This window comes from Thunnus maccoyii, chromosome 6 (genome assembly GCF_910596095.1).
Source record: "Thunnus maccoyii chromosome 6, fThuMac1.1, whole genome shotgun sequence".
Lineage (NCBI taxonomy): Eukaryota > Metazoa > Chordata > Actinopteri > Scombriformes > Scombridae > Thunnus > Thunnus maccoyii.
In genome coordinates this window covers 33,112,729-33,133,506 of record NC_056538.1, presented here as the reverse complement: position 1 = coordinate 33,133,506, position 20,778 = coordinate 33,112,729, and the positions used below count along the sequence as shown (strand labels likewise).

Below are 20,778 nucleotides of genomic sequence, written 5' to 3'. Positions count from 1 at the left end.
TTCTAATCATTTAAAGTGAGGAGTATGCCACGTGCAGTAGCCTACAGTGGGGGTCAATAGGGCCCAACAACAAACTTTGCCAGTAGGAGGTTGATCCGGCCGTGACAGTGGTGTTTCCTTTACTGAGAGTTATGGATCGACATGTATTTGTCTGACTTTCATGTGTAAAACCTGCATTTACACTGTAGTTTCTACAGGTTTTGCAGAATCGTCCGATATCAACGTTCTTGTCTTGTCTGGTGCAGCGTTTGTTAAACATCATAGATATGAAACATCAGCATGTTGCTCAGTGGAGGAAGAAGTACTCAGATACTTTATTGAAGTAAAAGTACCAATACAACCATGTAAAAATACTCCATTACAAGTAAAAGTCCTCCATGAAAAATCCTAGTACAGTAAAAGTACATAAGTATTATGAGCTTGATGTAGTTAAAGTATTGCAGTAAAAGTACATAAGTATTATGAGCTTGATGTAGTTAAAGTATTGCAGTAAAAGTACATAAGTATTATGAGCTTGATGTAGTTAAAGTATTGCAGTAAAAGTACATAAGTATTATGAGCTTGATGTAGTTAAAGTATTGCAGTAAAAGTACATAAGTATTATGAGCTTGATGTAGTTAAAGTATTGCAGTAAAAGTACATAAGTATTGTGAGCTTGATGTAGTTAAAGTATTGCAGTAAAAGTACATAAGTATTATGAGCTTGATGTAGTTAAAGTATTGCAGTAAAAGTAGTGGTTTGGTCCCTCTGACTGATATATTATTATATATGACATCATTAGATTATTAATAGTGAAGCATCAGTGTTAGAGCAGCATGTTACTGTTGTAGCTGCTGGAGGTGGAGCTAGTTTACACTACTTTATATACAGTTAGCTAGTTTAGTCCAGTGGTTCCCAACCTAGGGGTCGGGCCCCTCCAAAGGGTCAGCAGATAAATCTGAGGGGTGGTGAGATGATTAATGGGAGAGGAAAGAAGAAAAAACAAAGTTCTGATACACAAATCTGTTTTCAGTTTTTGGACTTTTTCTCTAATCTTTGATTTTTGCTGAAATATTGGATCATTTGAACATTTATTGAAATGAAAGCATGTGAGAAGTTTAGAGGGAAAAATCACTATTTGGTGGAGCTGTTAACAACTCATAGACATGTGAAATGTGACCCCGACTACACACTGCTTTTTGTAAGACGTCAAAAGACAAAAAGGTTGGAAACCACTGGTTTCATCTTTAACAATGTGTTGTATTTTAAAAGCTTGTTATATTATCCATTGTGTCAAATCTTCATCTGAAAAGTAACTAAAGCTGTCAAATAAATGTAGTGGAGTAGAAAGTACAATATTTCCCTCTGAAATGTAGCAGAGTGGACTTAATTTCCTCCACTGATGTTGTCACTGTGAGCATGTTAACATGCTGCAGTGCCTCATTATAACCTCACAGGGCCGCTGGCTGTAAAACTCTCCTGTTAGAGAGAGAGAAGCTGCATGCAAGACAAGAAAGGGAGGGTCAGTCAGACCGAGAGAGACGTTGAAGAGAAGTGGAAGTGCAACCTCTTCACAAACTGCTCAAACCCTCTAACAAACACTTCATATGACTCTCATGTAATATATTTCATAGTTAATCATATTACAAGTAAAGGTAACATCTGTATGGAAACCTAACTGGACATCAGACTGTTTATATGGTGAGTAGACTCATTTATAGATAAACACATCGATAGATTTTGTAAGTAAATACTGTAATGCAACGTTAAATGAGGGTGATAATTATGTTATTTTATAAGATCGGGTCATATGTTGAATTTCCAGCTGTTGTCCTTCAGCCAGATGTTTAATTATCAATTCATGCATCAATGAATGAACATAACTACAATTTTCAGGTACTTATACTTTACTTGAGTATTTCCTCTTTTTGCTACTTTGTACTTTTTACACCACTACATTTATTTCAGTTAAAGTTTTAGGCTACTTTTTACATCAATATTTTATACATAAAATGATCTGTTTATAAAATATGCATTGTTATAGGCTGGATTAGCTTGACTGTATTGAAATGCTGCTAAAATGTATGCGTCAATAAATCGGTATTAATATCCCAATAAAAAAGTAAATAAATATAAAACTCTAAATGGGGCCATTTTGCAATGTGAGTACTTTTACTTTTGATACTTTAAGCTCATGTAGCTGCCAATACTTCAGTACTTTTACTCAAGTACGATGCAGAATGCAGGACTTTTACTTGGTAATGGAGTACTTTTCTATCGTTTTACTGTTACATTTACTCATTTAAAAGACGTCGGTTCTTCTTCAATCACTGACTTTGTGTAAAATGAAAGCAGGGAAGCAGATTTGCATAAGAAGCAATAATTAATGCAAATAATTAATATAAAACGAAGAATATGTCATGAAAATCATCAGTACAAGCAGTTAAAATATATGTTAATGAACAGATAATAAGTTGAAAAGTATGAAAAAGACGAGACAATCTAATGAAGTTGGAACATTTCTTAAATTTATTTTGTTTGTCACTTTTTTATTTTTGGAAGAGGAACAAATATCAGAGCGTGAGAATCCATCAGAGTCCAGATCAGAGTGACCTTGTTCGCTGCAGTGAAGTTCAACATGACATTACAAGACAAAAGTCATGAAATTATGAGGAAACAGAATATAACTGAAGCACAATCAGACTACTGATACCACTGGCCCAGGAAACAAATAATGCAAACACAAGTTTAATGCAAGAAATAAAAGTGGTAGTTATCAACAGACTGATTAATGATTATCAATTAATGGCCCCTGAGGGTCCCGGGGCCCCGCGGCAGTGACCTGAAGACCAGTTTACATTCAACTACACACAAATTACACTTGTGGGTCTTAAAGGCTGATTCAGATATTTATGTAGAGTCATTATTCTAAAATGACTGTTGACTGTTTAAACCAAAATGAGTATTTTTACCATTTTCCTGCAGTGCAGAGAATTCTGTAACATTCAGACCAGCGGCTCTTATAACTACTATCAATCAAGTAATAATACAATAAAAAATCAATGATTTAGTAGACTCAGATTTATAGATGCAGAACACACACTGATCTCTGGGTTTAGAAGGGATTAGAATATGGAAATATCTCAGGATAAAACAGCAGATAAGTGACTCTTTCAGTTTTCTGTTTTGTTGTATGTATTATATATTGACACATAAATATATATATACATAGTTACTATTTTGACTTGCAAATGACTTTATGCCAAGACTGCAGGGTGATTTTCCTATGACTCGCACACAGATCTGATCCGTGTTTCCTATCATGTCACGCCCTTTTCTTGTAATATTATGACTTAACTCTCAAAATATTACAACTTTTCCTCGTAAAATGACAACTTTATTCTCACAATACAAAACAAGAATTGTGTTTTCCTCATAAGATCATGGCTTTATTCTTTTAATATTATGAGTTTTTCTCATTAAATTGCAACTTCAGTCTCTTGATGACGTCATATTTCCTCAAACAATTATGACTTTTATAAGAATCTTTTATTTTATTTGTCCCCAACAATGGTCCCAGTGCTCTCTATGGCCGCTAGATGGCATCTGTCACTCAAACGTGACTTTAGGTTGTTTTTGGACGACTGACGTGACGACCTGTTGTGTTGTTTTTCTCGGGAGGACAGTCTCAGAGTTCTTGTCTATCTTATTATTAACTGTAAGCACAACTTAACCAAGTACTTTAGATGCTTAAAGCTGGAACTATGCTTCTGTGAAGTCATGTAATCATCTCTGCGAACCTACACGGTGTTATGGGCAACCGGAGGGGATGTGCACACCTACCAAATATCAGCAACGCAGTCAAGCAACCTGATTGATCCAAGTCTTGGAAAACAACAACAACAAAACTTTATACAAGTTGTTCATACAAGTATAAAAGAAACAATCATGCAAACGTCTCTGAATGAGCCTGCCAGCCTGAAGAAGCAGGTTTCAGCCTTAAAGGACGAGTTCACGATGATTCCAGTGTGTCTTAAACCAGCAGTCAGGTGTCCATGGTAACAGTGAAAGAGGTTTTCCTCGCTGTAATCATTCCTCCTGTTCATACTGGATATTAAAAGATCCTTCAAATGTGCTTTCAATGTAAGTGATGGAGCCCAAAATCCACAGTGTGTCCACACAGTCATTTAAAAGTCGATGTGAAGCTTCTATTCAGCTTCAGCAGTCTGAGTTAGTCATATCAAGTGGATATCTGACACATTTACAGTCTTTTAAGCATCAGATTCCCTCTTTGTGTTTCCTCGGACAGTGTTTCCCTGTTGAGCTGCAGGTGGAAGTATAGTAACAAAAAGAGGAACTTTGGCACTAAAAAGACTGTAACGTTGAAAGATATCTACTTGATTTGACTCATTTGGACGCTGAAGCTTCATATTAGCTTCATGAAGGGATCTAATGGTCAGTATGAACACGAGGAATGAATGAACTCAACTATACCTTAACCATAGTTAATTAAGTGTTTTTGTAGCCAAATCGTAACCATAATTTACCTTATCTATTAGTTACTATATGCTGATATAACAAGAGATAAGATCCTCTTGTATTGATTTTGACATGTTTAACTAAATTGAATAGAAACCTGTATGTGCTGCTCATGCATGCAGATGTGAGAGGACTGTAGGATTCAGAAAACGTATCCGCATTTTGCAAAGTGGCAATCATGGTGTTTTTGTCACCATGGCTCGGGTTTTGCACCATATCGACGTTCTTTCTGTGATTATGGTTGGAGAGAACTGTATATCTGTGTGTCATCCACATACAAATGACAGGATTTTATGTTTGCCGAGCAGGAACATGAGTAAATGAAAAAGTAATGGTCCTAGGTTTGACCCTTGTGGTACCCCTGATTAAATCTACTCTTTGAAACAATGACGCTCCTGTTTTTCTGATGGTTTGTGTTTGTTTAACCGCAATAATAGATAACTCAGTAGAGCTCTATGTTTCCGTCTTCCAGTGAATTCCACTTCATCAGTTGTGACATAGTGAGACTCTGTGAACTAATAAACTCTTGCAAATATGATGAAAATTAATACCAACTTCTCTGAATTAACAGAGAGGATTGTTGCATCACTTCCTGTGTCAGGTCATCTGGAGAAAGCTGAAAGCAGAAGTTTTTTCTTTTCTGCTGTATATCAGCATCTGTCCAATCCTGACCTGAAACATGACCCAACTTTGAGAAAGTTTGGAAGAGGAAATGTTTCTTTTTTGTATACAAAAGCTCACATAACTAAAAGGTTTGAAACTATTGGTTTCATCTTTAGTCATCATCTTTCATCTTAATCTTAGAAGTAGCCCCAGCTCTCATAGTGTTGTTTTGGGCCGCAGCAGGCAGCTGTTTTCAGAGAAAAAGCTCTAAAAAGCCGCTGTACACTACCTGCTCAGCACCAAACAGCAAACAGACACAGTTAGCTGTAAACTAGCTGGTGAACATAGTGGAGCATTTAGCAGCTAAAGAGCCAGATATTTCCCTCAGGAGTTGGTAGAGAGTTAAAAACAGAGCTAACAGAGAGTGAATATTGGACTCACATTCACCAGGTGGACAGAAACACGACTCTAAATGAACGATAATGTTGCTCTGGATGTGGAAGTAAACAACTGTTTCCTGAAAAGTTCTCAGAGTGATAATATGTCAGATGTGTTACTGGTTGCTGGTTGTTGTTTGTGTCTTGTGGGAACAGATTGTAATCTGATGGTGGTTTTAGATGCTACAGCTGCTTCATTACAGAGTCATGATGTGCGGAAACACTGAGCTGCAGGAGAGGAATAGAGCTAGTTTTTACATTTTTACCGAGCATGTCACAGCTGTTTCATGTAAAACTAGAAGAGTGCAGATCATGGCCAGGTGTGTGCAGTCAAGAGGGTGAGAAGATAATAAAAATGGGGATTACATTAGTGGATCAGATGCTCTACTTCAAGATGAGACCAAACTTTTCTAATGGATGTCAGTTTTTGAGCCATGAAAAAGGCCAAAACGTGGCCTGATGCAGGAGTTTAACTTATTAGCTTTTTGGGGTGATCTGGGAAATAATCACTTTTTGATGAGGAGTAAATTTGACAGGATCAGGACTGGCAACAGCAGAAGTCAGGATCCAGACTGGGTCGGGTCTGTTTGAGGGCTAAAAATAAATTGTTCAGGACAGGAAAACAAACAGCTGCATGGTGTCGTCCCCCTCTATCAGCGCTGACTGTAAATGTCCTGTTTTTACAACAGTGGATGGAGGAGGAGTGTGTGTTGGACAGCGATGAATCAGTGTTAGGAGGGAAGTGTGTGTGAACAGCAGGACAAACAGGGGTTCAAGACGCTTCTTATTTGTGCATGTGTCCCAGTGTAAACAGTCTGCTGTGTCTTCAGTTCATGAACATAAAAGGCTTCTGCAGGGAGTGAACGGGGATTTTTTTTTTAGCAGAGCAGCACAAACGGAAACCGCTTTTGTGAATGTAAAGGAGGTCGTTGTGACAACAAGGGTCTGCAGCCAAGAAAACCAACTGTTGATGGATTAAACAAAGTGTCATCATTTCATATAACATCATTAGAGTTATTACAATTCATCCTCATTCCTCAGAAACACTGACGGAGAACACGGCAGCTGTAAGATAAAAAAAACTGAATCTCTTGATGCCTGCAGGTGGCGCACGTGTTAAATCAGAGCAGCAGTTACTTTCTTTACCTGTAGGAGGCGACGTCAACACGACTACATCTGCAGGTTGACCTGACTTTCCTCAGGATGTCACCTGTACAGCTGCTCTGATAATCATTCACCCTCACGCATTTCTCTAAGAGATAACTCACTTTTTCTCTGTGAAAACTTTCATGCTGCTGCGGATGTCATCCAGGTCTTAAAAACTCAGCTTCAGGGTTGTGCAGCACTTCATGGATACAGGTGGATGCACACTAAGTGCAAAGAGCACGGTCTTCTGTAACTGATGTTACAGGGGTAAATGTGTGACATTGACTTTGTGTGAGCTGTACTGTACCTCATTGTTAAAAACATCATAACATCATGTCTGTTTTCAGTTCTCCTGTCCAGGAGCCATCTTGCCCAACTGATGCCCAGATGACATGTCTCACCCTGTCTCCAACTAATTTTAATTTCTACATCTTCCTCTTTACAAATATAATGCTGAACTTCCTTTAACCTTAGCTGATGAGTCTGCTGATGTTGCAGAGTTGCAGTAAAAAACAGGAACAATTCATCATGATCTAGATAAGACAGTAACACTCAAACACGGAGCAATCATAATTTTCACTCATCTTTATGTACAAACTGTGTGTGTTTTCAGGGATGGATCACCTCAACTCAACCCACAGCCCAACCAACCAATCTTCAACCAACCAATCAGACTTCAGCAGTCTCTTCACCCAGCAGGTCCTCCCATTGCTCTACTTTGTGATCTGCATCGTGGGTGTTTCCCTCAATGGTGTGGCCGCCTGGATCTTCTTCAGAGTGCCCAGTGACTCGGGGCTGGTGGTCTACCTGAAGAACATGGTGGTGGCTGACCTCCTCATGTTGTCCTCCTTCCCCTTCAGGGTGGCGGCTCAGCTGGGTCTGGGCGGCTGGCGCCTGCATGTGATCATCTGTCGCTACACCGCCGTGCTCTTCTACTCCTCCATGTATGTTGGGATCCTCTTCATGGGGCTCATCAGCCTGGAGCGCTACGTGAAGATCGTCCGACACACGTCGTCCTCCTCCTCTTGTACGTCCCGGGTGGGTGGCGTGTCCTCGCTGCACCTCCTGCAAAGCGTCAGCTTCGCCCGGGGGCTGGCGCTCCTCACCTGGAGCCTCCTCCTCCTCTGTGTCCTGCCCAACGCCGTGCTGACCAGCCGGCCAGCCAATGAGGAGAACTCGCGTCACTGCATGCAGCTGAAGACGCCGCTGGGTGTGCAGTGGCACCGGGTGTCCACCCTCTTCAGCGTGGCCCTTTTCTGGGTGACGCTACTGGTTCTCGTCTTCTGCTACGCCTCCATCGCCCGCCAAGTCTACCAGTCATACCGCCGTGTTCGGCGTGACAGCAGCGATGTCTGCCGCAAGTCTAACCGCAGCATCTTCAGCATCCTGGCCGTGTTTTTCATCTGCTTCGTGCCGTACCACGTCTGCCGTGTGCCGTACACTCTCAGCCAGATGCCGGCGTCGGGCTTCAGCCCGGCCAGTCGCTTCCTGCTGTTCCAGCTGAAGGAGGGGACGCTCTTCCTGTCGGCGCTCAACGTCTGCCTCGACCCCATCATCTACTTCCTGATGTGCCGAACCTTCAGAGAGTCACTGCTGAGGAAACTGTCCGGAAGAGGGAGGAGGAGTTCCCTGACCACCGCTCAGAGTCTCAGCAACATTTAGGAGGAGACGAGAGCGCACTGCATTCATCAAAGAAAAAATAAACTGACCTATTGCATCAACATTACTGTATCTAATATCTGAATATCTGTGGTCTATCTGTCTAAATTACAAAATCATAACACAGCATACTTTAAAAACATTAAATTATGAATTATGTGATTAAGAGCTTTTGAGAATTCTTTTGTTATTTTTGTGTCATGATGTGATATTTTCTAGACTGAAATAAGTGTATATGATTGTATAGTAGTAAATAAAGAGTAAATATTAAAGTAGCATTCACATAGTTTCAGATTTATGTTATATTGTTGAAGAACCAAGAGACAGGAAAGAAAGGGGAAGGAAGGGAAAGAACAGAAAAGAAGGAAGAAACAAAAGAAAAGGAAAACAAGAAAGGAAATGGATAGGAAAGAAAATAAATGAAGGCAAAGGAAGAGAAAAAGAAAGGAAAGAAAAGAAAAATGAAATCAGAGGGAAGGAGGGTAAAGAAGGGAAGGAAAGGGAAGAAAGAAAAGGAAAAGAATAGAGATCACGTGCTCTCCGTGAGCTGTTATGGAAGTGAAACTGGACTTTGATGACGGGGCGTCAAACCTGCGAGACGTGATTATGCTGCAGTGTTCAGTTCTCCAACATCATGTTACAGACATCACTGATTCAAGTCAGCGGATTTGGTTTTTGTGGCTCCGAAGTCACACGACACACTTTTCTATCTGCATCACAGAATCTGGAGCTCCGAATAACCTTCATATACCAAATCTGCAGCTTTGCTCCACATCATCTGGGTCTACATAATCTGATTCATCACAGATTCATAATACATTTGCAGCAGTGAAGTCCAATGTAAACTCCGGTCTTGAAGAGGGACTCTGTGTCAAAAAATAGTGCCGTGTCAGTCTCAGTCTACTCTGATCAGAGGTTAGAAAATAGCCGACTAGATGGCACAAAAAGTTTCCCAAATGATCCCCATCTGCCGAAAAGAATTTTTACCCACACAATTAAACAGGAAGTGGCCTAATTTGGCCACACTGAAGCTCTTTAAAACATGACTCCAGTGAAGTTTAATTTAGTTTATTATAAAATACAGTAATCCTTTGTCAGTGTGGACACCCAGAAAAGAAATATTGTTCTATAATCTCTCCAGTCTTCAGTCTCTCCACACTGAAAGTATCATAGATTTTTTGAGTAATATTTGCTTAAATGTGATATAAAAAGTTAATAGCACATTGTTCTGATCTCCACTACAGATGCATGTTTGGTTGTTATTTGTACATGCAGCAGAACTGATGTATTAAATGGAGAATATATGATATTAGAGGCTCACAGGAAGGTTTAAACGACTGATTAGTCACATTAAATGAAGCAGCCTGTAAATAACTGTTTTCAACTTTTTGCTTCTGTGCAGGTCAAGACTCATCAAATAAAATGAAATATTAGCATTTGTGCAGTGAGACAACACAAGCTGGTGTGATTGTATAGATGATAATATCAGCAGAAAATACTGTGTTGTTTGTGTTTTTATTCCACAGATGTGTTTATAAAATATTTTCGTTCTCATATTCAACCGGTGCACTGTGCTTTTATATTTTGAATATACACACTGTATATAATAATAATAATAATAATAATAATAATAATAATAATAATAATAATAATAATAATAATAATTAAAGCTGCAAGCGGCGATTAACGGGCCCTTGCGTCTCCGTGCACGTCGGGTTGCAGTGCAATCGAAGGGCTTCTGTTACGGGCATGTAGATGTCGTCAGACCCGGCTGTTTTCAGACAGTGCAGGAAGGAACATCAACATCACATAAACATAACTTCCTTTTTCCACTATTTTGCCTTTTACAATAAAGTTATAGCAACTTCCTCTGTCATGGCGAAACATCAAATCTCAACGGTGTGAGGATGAGAATTTTCTGCAGGGTGAGACATGTCTGTCTTGCTCACACCTGTGTCATCAAAATGATGCAAGTTTTGGGCCCATTCACTTGAATTTCAATTAGTAAATTGAAAACTCAAACAAATTAATTTCCTAATTTTCATCAAGCTTATTTTTAGAAAAGTAAAGACTTTTAACTCACATGACCTGGTCAAAGCTTGATTGACATGTGTACTGTCAGGTGTGTAGAGACAATAAGTAACTGCCGCTGGAAACAGAAAAATACTCATATATTTGAATGGAGAGTGTGAGTGAACCGCTAGGTGCTCGGGCCCTAATAAAGGAAAAACTGCAGTACAGAACTACAAATTTTAGTTTTGATGGTATTTTTCTGCAGCACTTTATCAATAAACTGTCACCCTCACTCCATTTTTTCCCTTCTCCTCATAGGTCATCCCCACTACTGAATTATACATATAAGACCTATAATTATTGTAAAATGAATGATAATAACACCAAACTTCATACAAAGTTTGTATATAATCTACTGTATCTATATAGACCTTTCTGCTGTATTCTACAAAAATGAGCTGCATTCAACCCTCACACCAGTGGTGGCTGGTGACTCAAAAAATTGGGGAGGACTGGAGGAAAACCAACATGGAATCTAACAACAAACTGCATCAAACTATATCATTGTCCCCCAACTGATGAAATCAGAGGGGTGGGGGAAGCCTCTGTTTGACACAAAGTTCATGCCTCCCATTGGTTTACATTGTAAGGATGATGTGGCACTGCAACTTTCAGGGCTTATAAAATCCAAACCGTTCGAGTTATTACAGTTTTTACCAACTTTTTTTCAGCACAGTGTCATAAGTCATGTATCAAAGTTTGAAGTTGATACCATTAACGCCCTCGGAGAGTTTCTTCAGGGGCCAAAATTGAGGCAAAGTCTTATATTGACAGGCTAATTGCGGACTTCCTGTTGGATTTAGGTCAGGGGTGTCAGTATATGATTTGTAGGTCTCGATGAGACAAATAAGTCGGTTTTGGTATGATCTCTCTACGACATTCCTATGGGCTGTGGCAGCCATTTTAGTTACATAGGTGGCGCTATAGAGCACATTTTGGCACTTTGGGGGTTAATTTTCACATTTCATCAATTTTGTACCAGACCTGATGTGCGTGCCAAATTTGGTGAGTTTTTGAGCATGTTTAGGGGGTCAAATGTAGGTCTGATGTCCCGTAATAATAAAGAAAGAAACAAACAAACACACGGAATACAATAGTAAATACTAATAAATGACTTGTAAAACAAAGACATCACTTTACTATCTACATTAAAAACATTTAACTTCCTAAGGAAGTGCAAACGTTGCTGTCCCTTCTTACAGACTGCATCCACATTGGCATCAAACTTCAGGTTTTTATCAATGACTGTTCCAAGATATTTATAATGTTCTATGACCTCGATGCCAATTCCTTTGATGAGAGTCTGAAATGGTGGATGAGGTGATTTCCCTCCAAGGTCAATGACCGTATCCTTCATCTTTGTGGTATTTAATTGGAGAAAAGCCTCATCACACCATTTGACAAACTCATCCACCACCGGCCCATGCTCAGATTCACCTTTGTGGAGCAGGCTGATGACAACTGTATCATCAGCGAATTTCAGGATGTGTCTGTTCCCACGCTACACTCATTGGTGTAAAGAACGTACAGCAAAGGGGACGAGACACAGCCCTGAGGAAGAGGAGCACCGTTCTGACAGGAAGCCATTTACTGTCACCCTCTGAGACCTACATGTTAAAAAATCTACAATCCAGCCCACAAAATTTACATCAAGATTAAGACAAATAAGCAGTTTCCTAGCTAAAACATGTGGCTGGATAGTATGAAACGCAGATGGGAAATCCAAAAATAAAAGTCTGGCATGGGTGCCAGTACCTTCTAGGTGTTTATACAGAAAGTTGAGTAACGTGATTGAGGCATCCTCCACTCCCCTCCCCGCCCTATATGCAAACTACGTGTGGTCCAGAGTCTCCCCCACCATATCCAGCAGTTCCTGGTTGTCATATTAGAGAATCATTAGAAAACAAGGGGCCTTATTGAAAATGTTGTTGACAAGCCTTGGACAGATGTGTCTTTCAATAGAAGATAAAAATCTGCTCAGTTACATCTCTAGAGGTCGTCTCTATTCCAATCGTATCAGCAATCTACACATGATATTCATTTTAAATTAAAAGCCTTTCATTGGTTTTATGGAATATGCATATATTATAAATTATATGTAAGCATATACCAAATAACACTATTCTAAAAATGCATGAAGCATGCAGAGCATGTGACTAACAAAGATCCTGTTTTCTGAGAATCTGAATGCTGATATGTCCTCGATAAGCAACAGCACGAACTGTTGCTTTACTGTTGCTCTCTCTCTCTCTCTCTCTCTATCTCCCTATCTCTCTCTCTCTTTCTCCGTCTTTCCCTCTCTCTCTCTCCCCCCCCTCTCCCCCTCTCTCTCTCTCTCTCCCTCCCCCCTCTCTCTCTCTCTCTCTCTCTCTCTCCCTGCCCCCCCCCTCTCTCTCTCTCTCCCTCTCTCTCTCCCTCTCTCTCTCTCTCTCTCTCTCCCTCTCTCTCTCTCTTTACATATATACATGTATATCGTGTGGTTGGTCTGTTTTATTTTAACATCTCTGCCTGAGAATTTGCATTATCAGTATACAGATATATGCAGATATTGTCCACTCTGTCTCTATCAGAGAAAGAACAAGTCCATGTTTGTCACAATAAAAGCACTTACTATCATAGGAGAACTTCATCATTATAAAATAATTTGTAATTAGGAAATACACTTTCTTGTTTAATCGAGGAAGGTTTGTCATTATAACGGAAGTTTAGCAGTTCTGCGAAGCAGACACAAACACAACAACTCTTTTTATGGCTGTCTGTGAAGTTACATCACTGTTTTATTGTGTATATGTAGTTTTAATGGTTGATAGTGTTATAAATGTGTATATAGTGTAAATACAGTCAGATGTGTAGCTCTCTATAGAACGTACTACAGTGTATTTACAGGAATGAGTCATAGAAATGCAGCAGGAAAGCTTTCAGTGGGCTTTATTTCTGACAGCACGTCTTGTTTTTTGATTGAATAAAGATGTATTTCAGTTTAGAAGTGAGGATGTAAACATGTCAAATGTTTTGTTGCTTGTTTGTGTTTGAGTGAGAAAAGTATTGAAGACATGTGAAGGCTGTAGTCACTGAATGCTTTCTGTGTGAAAACTATGCAAATGTGTCCCAGTTTGATCCATAACTGTTGACCGTGTGAAGAGTTTTGAACATGATGGCTCAGTGTTTAACTGTGCAGATAACCACCACATAACCAGATAACCAGTCAGAAAAAACCGTAATCATCTAATTCCCCCCCTCTCCACCCACCCCGCCGCTGCCTCTCTGTCTCTTTGCAGTGCTTCCTGGTGTGAGCATTGAGTGGAGGAAAATTGTAACGGTGGTGGTTTTCTCATCAGACGTCCACACTGACTGACATGAAGATAGATGAGGTAAACTGCCATCTGTTCTTTGTACTTGTACTGATATTAGACATTAGACATGTTAAATCTAACGTGATGGGGGCTTTTAATCCTGGTTGTATGAGTGGTTGATTTTATTATCCTTTCAAAACTTCTCAGATTGTTTCATTTGACTAATTTTAGTGGTCAGAAAATGTTAAACTTACTTCTTCTGTGCAAAAATGTAAGTTTATCTGAAGCTAATATGAAGCTTCAGCGTCCAAATGAGTCAAATCAAGTAGATATCTTCCAACGTTACAGTCTTTTTAGTGCCAAAGTTCCTCTTTTTGTTACTATACTTCCACCTGCAGCTCAACAGGGAAACACTGTCCGAGGAAACACAAAGAGGGAATTTGATGCTAAAAAGACTGTAAATGTGGCAGATATCCACTTGATATGACTAACTCAGACTGCTGAAGCTGAATAGAAGATTCACATCAACTTTTAAATGACTGTGTGGACACACTGTGCATTTTGGCCTCCATCACTTCCAAAGCACATTTGAAGGATGTTTTAATATCCAGTATGAACAGGAGGCTGCGTTCATTCTACAATACCTGCCGACTCTCATATTGGTTTTTATTTAAAATGTCCAAAGATTGAATAGAAATGTGACTTTACATGTGTTGAACTGTGTGGTGATCATGTGACTGATGCTGCAGAGTCTGTGAGGAACATATTTGAAGATTTAAAACATACACTTCTAAGAAGTAAGAAGTGTTTAAATCGATTCCTGCTGTTTTATTTTCTGTTAATAACATGAACACATCAATATTTAGTTCATAACAAGCTGTGTTATCTCAAGATGGTGTTATGTATGTTCTCATGATCAATAGATAAAACTGCTCCTCTCTGTGTAAGAGACGAATGAGAGATGATGCGATATGGTCAGCTGACAGTTCAGTATGAGACAACAAAACATGCAAAGTCATTTTAACAATGTTTGAACAAAATTTAGGACAAAACAGAAAGATTATTTATTTATTCCTCCTGTTTAGGTGAAAAAATCAAGTGGAACTATTTCTTTGTCATGATAGTTTTTCAAACTTCGTTAAAATATTTCTAACACCTTTGAGAAAGTTAGTTGTGTAATTACTTACGTAAGTGAAGAAATTTGTATTTTGAGCACATTTCAAGTGATTGTAGAGTTGTAGCCAGATGCCTAGGGGTACCTGGGCCAGTAGCAATGTTGCTACACAGTCCTGGATGGCTGCAGAGCAGTAAGGAACAGACACAAGTTTATTGGTGTGTGACCAACTCAAGCGCCATTTTATTCTGTCCCATCAAAACCACAGTCTTTTTAAGGATGTTCAACTTCAATATCATCCTCATAACCAACAATGTATTTCTGTATCCAAAATAAACATATATGCCCCTTAACTGATACTGCACTTCGTATCTGCAGTTATTACTATCATTCATCAAAGATACAACATATCACAATGTATAAACTCCCAGCTAATGCCTTCTCAATGGCCATTAAAGAAGGATGGCAAAGGATGAACAGACATCAGCTTCACTGGAGCACACATGCCATTTTCAGGTTACTCTGACTAACTTTATATTACACAGGAACTAGAAAGGCTAACTTCCTGTCACACAGGAACTAGGAAGTCAATGCCCAAACACGGCACCGTGGCAGGTGACCAGTAGGAGTCACCAAAAAACACTGAATAACTGGCAGGGCCAGAACACAAGCTTTTATTGAAAATCCCACAAAGTCAAAAAATGTACAACAACTACGGTGCTGCATTTTGTTCACATCTGCAATGATAAAGTCGTTTGAATTAATTATAACTCTGACTGGCATCTTCTCCATAGCAACAGTGACTGTGACTCTTGGGTATTGTAGTATTTTTAGCTGTCCGCCAAAATTGAAGCTTGTGTTTAGAACATAAACCTATAGGATTGTTACATTATCCAGGAGAGTCCCGTGGTTCTGTGTTACGTAATACTGAGGACATCGTTTAGGGAAAAATTTGAAATGGGAATACAGAACAGGGAAAAGAGCTCCCCCTGGTGGAGAATCTGCAGCCTGATGAACATATTTGTAGCTTTGCTTCTCTGAGGTTCTCCACATCTAAAATCATGTGTGACGTTGACTTTGTGTGAGCTGTACTGTACCTCATCTTCATGTATAAACTGTGTGTGTTTTCAGGGATGGATCACCTCAACTCCACCCACTGCCCAACCAACCAATCTTCAACCAACCAATCAGACTTCAGCAGCCTCTTCACCAAGCAGGTCCTCCCATCGCTCTACTTTGTGATCTGCATCGTGGGTGTTTCCCTCAATGGTGTGGCCGCCTGGATCTTCTTCAGAGTGCCCAGTGACTCGGGGCTGGTGGTCTACCTGAAGAACATGGTGGTGGCTGACCTCCTCATGTTGTTCTCCTTCCCCTTCAAGGTGGCGGCTCAGCTGGGTCTGGGCGGCTGGCGCCTGCAAGTTATCATCTGTCGCTACACTGCCGTGCTCTTCTACTCCTCCATGTATGTTGGGATCCTCTTCATGGGGCTCATCAGCCTGGAGCGGTACGTGAAGGTCGTCCGACACACACCATCCTCCTCCTGCTCCTGCATTTCCAGGCTGGGTGGCGTGTCCTTGCAACACCTCCTGCAGAATGCCCGCTTCGCCCGGGGGCTGGCGCTACTCACCTGGAGCCTCTTCCTCCTCTGTTTCCTGCCCAACGCCGTGCTGACCAGCCGCCCAGCCAGTGAGATGAACTGGTTGGACTGCAAGCAGCTGAAGACACCGCTGGGGTTGCAGTGGCACAAGGGTTCCATCATCTTCAGCATGGTCGTTTTCTGGGTGACGCTGCTGGTTCTTGTCTTCTGCTACGCCTCCATCGCCCACCAGATCTACCAGTCATACCGCCGTGTGCAACGCGACAGCAGCAACATCTGTCGCAAGTCTCGCTGCAGCATCTTCAGCATCCTGGTGGTGTTCTTCATCTGCTTTGTGCCGTACCATGTCTGCCGTGTGCCGTTCACTGTCATGAAAGAGTCACACCTCAGCCAGACCAGTCGCTACCTGCTGTTCCAGCTGAAGGAGGGGACGCTCTTCCTGTCAGCGCTCAACGTCTGCCTCGACCCCATCATCTACTTCCTGATGTGCGGAACCTTCAGAGAGTCACTGCTGAGGAAACTGTCCAGAAAACAGAGGAGGAGAAGAATCCAGACCACCGCTGTGACTCTCAGCAAAACTTAGGAGATGAGAGCGCACTGCATTCATCAAAGAAAAAATAAACTGACCTAATTATGACTTTCATATCTCACATTTATGACTTAGTATCTCATACTTATGAGATCAGGTGTTACAGAATATTCAGTGACTCATCAGATTCTGTGACCTTATTAGGAATTTCAGCTATTTTGCTCCTGCAAACAGATTTATTTTACTTAATTTGCTGCTTTATTTATTACACACATGTTGATAGGTGTGTTTGTTCAAAATTTAATGTTGACCAGATGAGGTGTACAAAGTTTCTGCCATTACATCAACATTTTTGTATTTAATATCTGAATGTCTATGGTCACAATTTACACCTACTTGTCAAAATAACAAAATAATACAGCATATTTTACTCATAATTATGATGAGAAAAATAGTAAATTATGACTTATGTGATTAAGAGTCATAATCACAAATAAGGCCTCCATATTTTTCTTTAGTGAATGCGATGCTCTTCCACAGAGAGAGAGAGAGAGGTCAGTCTTCTTCACAGTTGATTCTGCAGCATCGTGTGTGAAGGTCAGGATGTGTTTAGTTTAGAGATAAATGTCTTAAGTGCTTTTGACAATTCTTCCGTTATTTTAGTGTCATGATGTGATATTTTCTAGACTGAAATAAATGTATATAACTTCAGAAATATGTTTGTACAGTAGTAAATAAAGAGTAAATATTAGAGTAGCATTCACATAGTTTCAGTTTTATGTTATATTGTTGAAGAACCAACGGACAGGAAAGAAAGGAAAAAGGAAGGGAAAGGAAAAGAATTTTAACCCACCCAATTAAATAGAAAGTGGCCTAATCTGGCCACACTGAAGCTCTTTAAAACATGACACCAAAAGAAGTTTAATTCAGTTTATTATAAAATACAGTAATCCTTTCTCAGTGTGGACACCCAGAAGAGAAATATTGTTCTATAATCTTTCCAGTCTTCAGTCTCTCCACACTGAAAGTATCACAGATTTTTTGAGTAATATTGGCTTAAATGTGATATAAAAAGTTAATAGCACATTGTTCTAATCTCCACTACAGATGCATGTTTGGTTGTTATTTGTACATGCAGCAGAACTGATGTATTAAATGGAGAATATATGATATTAGAGGCTCAGAGGAGGGTTTAAACGACTGATTAGTCTCATTAAATGAAGCAGCCTGTAAATAACTGTTCAACTTTTTGCCTCTGCGCAGGTCAAGACTCATCAAATAAAATGAAATATTAGCATTTGTGCAGTGAGACAACACAAGCTGGTGTGATTGTATAGATGCTAATATCAACAGAAAATACTGTGTTGTTTGTGTTTTTATTCCACAGATGTGTTTATAAAATATTTTCATTCTCATATTCAACCGGTGCACTGTGCTTTTATATTTTGAATATATATACTGTATGTAATAATAATAATAATAATAATAATAATAATAATGATAATGGTAATAATAATAATATGTGACTACACTACTTATCAGAAGTACTTATAGAAGTACTACTAATGCTGATAGTCATAATGATGGTAGTAATGGTGAGTGTTTCAAATCATTCTTATAATCATGTTTGTGTGCTGCCCTCAGGTGGTCACAGTGTGAAACTAAACCACTGTCATTGTAATGTTTTATTTGGAAAGTGTTGACAAGAAGTGTTAATATCTAACTGTATCTGGCTTTATATTTTATTACTGCTAAATTGTCAGTAATGCATTTATAATCATCAGTGCTCATATAATCAGTGTTGCCCTCCAGTGGTCACAATGTGTTACTACATCAGTCATTGAATGTGTGTTAGACTATATCAGCTGGGGAGAATCCCTCCAGCTAAACTTCCTCCATCAGGTGAAACCAGGAATGTTGTTGCTAAATCTGCTCTGACAGATTTCCCTTCATCACACAGATCAGCCTGCTGTTGTCGACTTTCTGCACTTTTAATATACTTCTATTTTTAGCTTCCAATCTTCAGCAGCAGTTGTTTTTTTTTGTTTTTGTTTTGTTCCTCAAAAAACAAAAAATACTTCCATACTTCATACTTCCCTTTTACCCTCCGGTCCCTCCCCAATTCATGGCAGAGTGGCACTTCAACATTGAACATGTGTCATTCATATAATAATAATAATAATAATAATAATAATAATAATAATAATGAATAAAGTCTGAGACCACTTTCCCAATCTCTGGTCTCAGACTACTAAATTCACATAAAAAAGGCATAAAATGAATATAAAAACATGTACATAAGATGGAAAATAAACCCACATGATAATATTAATAAACATAAGATAAAATAAAGAGAGAGAGCATGATATTATCGGCACATCATCGGTATTGGCCGATAATAGCGCTAAAATGAAATATCAGCATTGGCGAATTCTGCCGATTATGAGAGTCCGATATGTCTGACTGCGCCTGACTGCGCTTCCCTCGACGGACTGTTTCACCCTGACGGTCCCGGTGTTTCCTCCACAGGCTGCACTTCACTCAGCTGCCCGTCAGACCCGCTGCTTCTTCCCACTCTAACCTGAGTGCCGAGCCCCGATTTGTTATTCAGGTTAAATTGGGAAGAAGCAGCAGGTCTGATGGGCGGCTGAGTGAAATGCAGCCTGTGGAGGAAACACCGTCGAGGAGCTGCTATGTTTGGCTGCACAGATTGGAAACACTTCGGCTGCCAGGATGTACCACTCTGTGCAAATAAAAAACAAAAAACTTCTTCTTTTTGGTTTATAACAGCAGTTGGCAACCAGCGTATTAGGTGCATTACCGCCACCTTCTTCTCCGGAGTGTGGACAGAGATTAAATCCTACACATTAATCCTTCTGTCTGCTCCTCTCACTTGGCAGGTTCATTAAAGTTTTAATGCTGAGCTCCTGAACTCCAGTCTTCCTAAGTTCTTCCTTCATATATTGTCTTTCTTGATCATACTTAGTACAATCTAAGCTTGCATATATAATAGTCTCCTCAGCCAGCTGGAAAAAAATATGTGCATATATCGGCATCGGCAATCGGCCACAGTGAGTTTGAAATATCGGCATATCGGATATCAGCAAAAAATCCAATATCGTGCATCCCTACTTAATATTATCAGTGGAATCACAATGTGTTAAAGAAATTTGTTATAATAGAGATTTGTTAGTATCTGACAGAGAGCCCCAGCATCATGGTAGGCATGCCCCTCGTTCTAGGTTTTCCCCTGATACGGCGGCTCCTGCATTAACAATTTTACCACTGGTTCCTCTCTTGAGGGCCACAGATGAACATTTCTAACATAGTAGAGAATTATTAGAAAACAAGGGGCCCTATTAAAAATGTTGTTGACAAGCCTTGGACGGACGAAGAAACAGGACCAAAAAGATGAGAAGTGTCTTTCAATAGAAGATAAAAATCTGCTCAGTTACATCTCTAGAGGTCGTCTCTATTCCAATCGTATCAGCAATCTACACATGATATTCATTTTAAATTAAAAGCATTTCATTGGTTTTATGGAACATGCATATATTATAAATTATATGTAAGCATATACCAAATAACACTATTCTAAAAATGCATGAAGCATGCAGAGCATGTGACTAACAAAGATCCTGTTTTCTGAGAATCTGAATGCTGATATGTCCTCGATAAGCAACAGCTCGAACTGTTGCTTAACTGTTGCTCTCTCTCTCTTTCTCTCCCTCTCTCTCTCCCTTTCTCTCTCTCTCTCTCTCTCTCTCTCTACATATATACATGTATATCGTGTGGTTGGTCTGTTTTAT

At 39.7% G+C, this 20,778-nt stretch overlaps 2 protein-coding genes across 2 annotated transcripts; both read left to right on the top strand.

Annotated features, from left to right (window-relative positions):
• The first annotated feature begins 1,580 nt into the window (after nt 1–1,580).
• On the top strand, nt 1,581–8,706 carry LOC121899189 (P2Y purinoceptor 14-like). The gene is made up of 2 exons (XM_042414837.1): nt 1,581–1,680; nt 7,318–8,706. Exon 2 carries the CDS (start codon nt 7,320–7,322, stop codon nt 8,364–8,366), a length of 1,047 nt encoding a protein of 348 aa, XP_042270771.1. The 5' UTR covers nt 1,581–1,680; nt 7,318–7,319; the 3' UTR covers nt 8,367–8,706.
• Nucleotides 8,707–13,726: 5,020 nt separating this feature from the next.
• Nucleotides 13,727–17,715, top strand: LOC121898310 (P2Y purinoceptor 14-like). Its single transcript, XM_042413306.1, has 2 exons — nt 13,727–13,807; nt 15,975–17,715. Exon 2 carries the CDS (start codon nt 15,977–15,979, stop codon nt 17,021–17,023), a length of 1,047 nt encoding a protein of 348 aa, XP_042269240.1. The 5' UTR covers nt 13,727–13,807; nt 15,975–15,976; the 3' UTR covers nt 17,024–17,715.
• Nucleotides 17,716–20,778: the final 3,063 nt, after the last annotated feature.